This window comes from Trichechus manatus, unplaced genomic scaffold, assembly GCF_000243295.1.
Source record: "Trichechus manatus latirostris isolate Lorelei unplaced genomic scaffold, TriManLat1.0 scaffold00057, whole genome shotgun sequence".
Taxonomy (NCBI): domain Eukaryota; kingdom Metazoa; phylum Chordata; class Mammalia; order Sirenia; family Trichechidae; genus Trichechus; species Trichechus manatus.
Genome location: NW_004443993.1, coordinates 12,299,604 through 12,305,927, shown reverse-complemented (window position 1 = coordinate 12,305,927; position 6,324 = coordinate 12,299,604). Strand labels below are relative to the sequence as shown.

Here is a 6,324-nt window from a genome sequence, read left to right as displayed (position 1 = left end):
AGAAAATCCCTGCATGTGAAGTATGCGGGAAAACCTTTATGCATTCCTCCTCCCTTAAACTACATTTAAGACGTCACAGTGGAGAAAAACCCTATGAATGCAAGGAATGTGGGAAAGCGTTCAGTTGTCCCACATACTTTCGAGAACATGTGAGAATGCACACTGGAGAGAAACCCTATGAATGTAAGTATTGTTGGAGAGCCTTCAGTTTTTACTCATCCCTTCAAGAACATGAGAGAACGCACACTGGAGAGAAACCCTATAAATGTAAGCAGTGTGGAAAAGCCTTTACTTGTTACTCCTCCCTTCATGGACATGAGAAAACACACAATGAACAGAAAACTTATGAATGTAAGCAATGTGGCAAAGGTTTCAGTTGTCCCAAATACTTTCGAATACACGTGAAAATGCACAGTGGAGAGAAACCCAATGAATGTAAGCAGTGTGGCAAAGTCTTCATTTGTCCCAAATATTTCCGAAAACATGTGAAAATGCACAGTGGAGAGAAACCCTATGAATGTAAGGAATGTGGGAAAGCCTTCATGGTTCTCTCATACCTTGAAAGCCATGTAAGAACGCACACTGGTGAGAAACCCTTTGAATGTAAACAATGTGGGAAAGCCTTCAATTGGCCCACCTCCTTACAAGCCCATATGAGAACGCACTCTGATGAGAAACCCTATGAGTGTAACCAATGTGGGAAAGCTTACAAGTGTTCCAAATACTTTCAAATACATGTGAAAATGCACAGTGGAGAGACACCCTATGTATGTAAGGAATGTGGAAAAGCCTACAGTTTTCCCTCATCCCTTCGAGAACATATGAGAACCCATTCTAACAAGAAAAGTTATGAATGTAAGCAGTGTGGCAAAGCATTTAGTTGTTCGAAATCCTTTCGAATACATAAGAAAATGCACAGTGGAGAGAAACCCTATGTGTGTCAGGAATGTGGAAAAGCCTACAGTTTTCCCTCATCCCTTAGAGAACATATGAAAACACACACTGGAGAGAAGCTTTTTGATATTAAAAAGAGACCATATGAATGTAAGCAGTGTGGGAAAGCCTTCATGTTTCCCTCATGCTTTCAAAGACATGCGAGAACACATAGTAAAGAGAAGCCCTATGAGTGTATGCACTGTGGGAAAGCCTACAAATGCCTTGAATCCCTTCAAGGACACCTGAGGAAACACACTGGAGAGCAACCCTAAGAATACAAAGAATGTAGGCAGGCCTTCATTCACTCTTAAAGCCTTGTACATGCAAGAAAACACACAGGAAAAAGCCCTTATGAGCATAAACAATGGGAAAACATTCAGGTACAGCAATCCTTTTATTGTGTACACAGAAACTTGGAACAGAAAAGAGATCTTTTAATTGTTATGATATTGCCTTTGCGTCTCATCCTTCATATGGATCTCGTGTATTATGCTTTTGATATAAGCATCTAAGATAATATCTATGTCCTTGGGTGGCACAAATGATTAACTGCCAGACTACTAACTGAAAAGTTGGCAGTCCCAATCCACTCAGAGGTGCCTCGGAAGAGAGTCCTGGTAATCTATTTCCAAAACAATCAGCCATTGACAACCCTATGAAGTGGGGTTCTGTTCTGAAACATGGGGTGCCATGAGTCAGAATCAACACAACAGCAACTGGGTTGGTTTTTATGTACTCTTTCAGCTGTGCCACATATATTTTGTTATATGAAACTTTAATTGTATGGTTGCATAAAACTTGTCTCATTTCCATTACGGTGTTTATTAAACTTGGTTTTTGGTTTTTTTTTAATGGACAACATGGTGTAATTTTATATAAAAAGTTTTTGATTCCTATTTTGCATTATGTTTCTGATATCTAGTCATGATGCTATGAGACATTGGGGTTGTTTACATTATTTTCTGGTCCACTATTGCAGATAGTGGAATTGACTGACTTGATACCGACCTTCCCCTTTATTCTTTATTATTAAAAGATGTATCTTCCACATTTGTTTGTTGCTAATCGATACCACATCCTGTGTTCTTAGCAGTAATTAGTAACTGTGCCAGCATTTTGAAAGAGAACAGCCTGGTCTGACTTGTGTTCCTATTTTGAGCTTTGTTCATTTTCCCTGACCTTGATTGGAAATGTCACATGATGCACTGAATTAAGAAGAGAGGCCTTATAGCATGAAGATAATCTAGAGTACAGATGGTTCCACTGAATCGCACTGTCAACGTGGGTAAAGTTGTGAACTACGTCTCCCAGAGTCTCGTCTGTTTGTGGTTCTGGGTTAAAGTTCACAAGAAGAGGAAAATGCACCAGTGAGTGTTGGAAGGCAGAAGTGAAGAAGCCTTTCCTCTCCATTCTGCTGGGCCATCAGGAGAGAAGTATGCATAGGAACCCAGTAGCCTAGGTTACAGCTCACCTTTGACATCTGGCTTTTTCACTCAAGAACAGCTCAAACCACACACCGCCTGTTTGACTTTAGTTCCCTCCTAGGCTGCAGCTTCCACAGGCTTTTCCAGAAGTTCCCCTGTTGGGGACCGTCTTTTGTACTCAGGCACACACAGCTTCATCTTCTGACCCCCTTTATCTCCAACTCTTCCATATTACCTGATTTCTATCGTAAGCACCTTTTTGTTACAATAGTCATTCTTTTTCCTGATCCCACCCCAGCAGATTAATGCTGCAGCCAAAAAGGCAGGAAACCTAGTTCCCCGTGGCTTTCTTAAGAGACTTCACTGACCGTGAAGTTATTTTTTCTGACATTTCCATGATTGAAATACAGACTTGGAATATATATGGCAGATTGTGGGCGTTTTCTGTTAGAGCTGAATGCTATCTTTGAATGGTAAACCCGCCATATTTAACTGATTTTTGTATGTATTACCTAGTGTTTGTTTCATTTTTATATATGATTCAAAACAATTAGCATTTTTGTCAGATAGTTCTGTACATGTTTCTTGAAAAACTCGTAGGTTTTATAACGTGTTGTGTACATTACCGATGTCGTTATGTTTTATGTTTCATTAACTGTTTCCTTGGCCAAGACAAAATGTTACAATATCCCATTGTGATTGTTAATTCATCCTTGTATCTATTTTTCTTTATATAGTCTGAGGTTATAATACTAAATATATACCTATACCTTTTGACTATTTTTTTGTGTATTTTTCTTCAATTCCTATAGCTACCCTGAGTTTTTTTCATTCCTAATAGTGAAAACCTGATTATTGTTCATGTCGACACCCTCCAGTGAAAGAAAACCAGGAGCGCACCTACGGTCACACAAAGTTGAGACTCCTGACTCATTGCAAAGATAGAAACCACATACCATGAAGTCACCTTGGGTGTCTCAGTATGAGGGTGTTATAAGAATAGTGTATTTGACCAGTTTGTGAAAGGTACAACGAAGCCGGGCTTTATACTAGATTGGAAGCAATGAGGAAGGGAGAGTAATTTTATGACTGGGAATCTAAATTCATATCCAATGTTGGAAAGATAGACTGAAGCTAAAGCTGTTACTGGAAAGAAGCCTGTCACCCCTATTGGCCAGGTTAGAAGTTGGTGGGTCTTTTGTGTTTGGGACAATGTCCTTGTTTCTCTGCTCGGAGATCCTTATGGAGTGTCCTTTTGTCCTGACCCATCATGGTCACAGAGTAGTCCTGTCTCATACTGGTGTTTCATGAAGCCATTTGTGTTAAACAGGGTGATGCCTTGTCCCTCTGTGAATGCCTGGCCAGCCCCTAGCAACGCCAAGGCCAGTTGTGTCATGACAGGTCCCGTGTGTCATGTCCATCTTCCTGTTTCACAGTCTCCCTCTCGTAGAGGACAGATAACGTCATTCAGCAGGATACTAACCTGTGATAGCCACATCTTAATTACCACATTGAGTTGATCAGGAGGCTGTCCACAGTGCCCTGTCTGTAATTGGATTAACATTAGTCTCTCCTTGTCCCCTCTGTTTCCAGATGAGTTAATTGAATTCTTTAATGTGACCATAAGGAGGCCTGGTGGTGCAACTGTTAAGCACTTGGCTGCTGACTGAAAGGGTGGAGATTTGAACCCACCCAGTGGCTCCATGGGAGAGATATCTGATGATCTACTTCCATGAAGATTGCAGCCTAGAAAACCCTTTGGGGCAGTTCTACTGTGTCACATGGGGTCAGTATGACTTGAAATTGACTCAATGGCACCTAACAACAACAGTGTGACCGTGGCTTTGCAGTAGCATTTTATCCTCAGGACAGGGAAATGTTTCCAACTGGAACCAGGCAATTACCAGACAGAGAGGACACATCTTAGTCCTAGTCATGTTCATCGAACACGGGGGTCTTGCTTCCCAAGCACAGGCGATGCAGAACATGTCCCAAAGTCCACCGGACACTTTCTAGAGACCCAGGTGTTCTTTTATCCTTTAGCCTAATCATGGACTGTTGTACTTCACCTGCAGTGTTTTTAGAGGTGCAGGAAAATGTGCTTGCTAAAGCGTGAATTCCCCCTCAGCTAGTCAATTTTAATCAAAGGTGTTGGGATTCCAGGCAGAACTTGTGTCACTCTGCTAACATCAGAGACAGGTGTTGATGTGCTGCTCCCTTCCTATTGAGCTTGCAGCGTACGTCTTTTCATCCACAACCTCTCAGAGACTGAGAATCTAGGCTGCTTGTCGCTGTTCTTGGACACCAGCAATATTCTTAATATTAGCTATCACCGTCATGAATATTCAGAACAAATAATGCCTCTTAGTTGATTTCTTTTTACTATAAAAAACATTGTATATTTATGGGAGATAAATTCACAAGTGCTAAAAAGGATGATTATTAAAGACCTTCCTGTAATCTCAGCATGTGGAGAAAAATCATTTTCCTTTTTGCAGACTCTTGCTTTCTCTAGAAATGGAATTTGGGGTGAGGATTCCCTTTGAATTTTAGTCACTTCATGTAAAATTCAGCCCATCATTGAACTCTACTGAATTTTGGTCCACAATCTAGGTGTTGCACCTGAGAGCAGTAACGCCACGATATCAACTCCCCTTTACTGCCTAAAAGATGCCTCGACTGTGCTCTTCCTGTGCTACAGGTGGAGGAGGCGGGGGTTGTGGTAGGTGTCACTGATTTCCCTGTGGCTGAGAGGAAGCAATCTAGAGGTTGAGACCTGGACCCTGCATTCTTTTTTTTTTTCTGTTTATTGTAGTTTAAGTGAAAGTTTCCATTTCAAGTTAGTCTTGGACCCTCCATTCTGATGGGCTTCAAGACCAACCTGTTCCAAAGACTCCACTTATGTCACTAAGGACATCCCCTCCCACATTTAAGAAATATGTGGTGGGCCCAGACCGGTTCTAGATGTAGCTGAATACTATAGTCATAATGTCTACACTAAGGAGGCTCTAGGTTTTGAAAAGCATAAAGCAGGGAAAAGGGCCCCTAAACTGAAGGTAGCGTGGAGAGATCTTTGAATTGGGAGCAAGGAGACTTGCCTCCTTGGAAGGCAGCATCGCGATGTAGGAGGGAGTCTTGTCGCTGGTGGTGTCTGTGTTCTCCTGGCTTTGAGGTCAGACATACCTCGGAATCCTAGCAGGACTGCAGCTGATCTCGGTGTCCTTAGCCAACTCTTCTCATCCTGTGCCTCAGTTTAAGGTCACCATCAAGATCATTCCTTATTCATCGATTTAATTTTAGATTTTAAAAGAAATTCTAGTATCGGAGATTTTAAAATGTGAAAACGAAGCCGCTGGCAATGTTATGATACTGTTAATAGCATGATACATCCGAATTCCAGAGACATTAGATTATGAGAAATCCTGCATTTTAGAGTCCGAGAAACGGCAAGAGTAAGCCTTCTTTCTACAGGGGTAACTAATTCCTCAAATGATAGAAAAGGTAACCTGTTGGTGTATTCATTCCTTCATTTACCACCTGCCATGGAGCTGTGAGTACTCTGTCAACGTGCGTAAGAATCTCGGGGAGAGTGTTGACGTGGGGTTGGCAACCAATGTCACAAAACAATATGGGTATTAATTGTTTAGTGAGAAACTAGTTTGCTCTGTAAACCTTCATCTAAGGTACAATTAAAAAAAAAAAAAAGAATCTCCGTAGGGGTCTCCCTAAAATGCAGATTCTAACTCTGGGCTGTGAGCTGGGTCTGAGGGTGCACTCTGGGTAGGAAGGGTCTGGAATATGACCAAGGGTCCACCCAGGTGCTGCGCAGACTCAACGTTGGAGAGGGAAACAGTGGCCACGGGCTTTCTTCCTGTGGAGTTTCAATTAGGTCAGGAAAACAGAACTAGCCCTAAATAAACTAAAGGAAGACATGACCATGAAAGTGAGGGAGATTATCCCACAG

The 6,324-nt window shown here is 41.7% G+C and overlaps 1 protein-coding gene across 1 annotated transcript in view; it reads left to right on the top strand.

Annotated features, from left to right (window-relative positions):
- The window catches only part of LOC111820949 (zinc finger protein 709-like), a 70,222-nt gene extending 66,671 nt beyond the window's left edge, over positions 1 to 3,551 (top strand). The window contains 2 exon segments of the mRNA XM_023733151.1: positions 23 to 712; positions 797 to 3,551. Coding sequence (XP_023588919.1) covers positions 23 to 712; positions 797 to 1,247 — 1,141 coding nt within the window. The 3' untranslated portion in view covers positions 1,248 to 3,551.
- Positions 3,552 to 6,324: the final 2,773 nt, after the last annotated feature.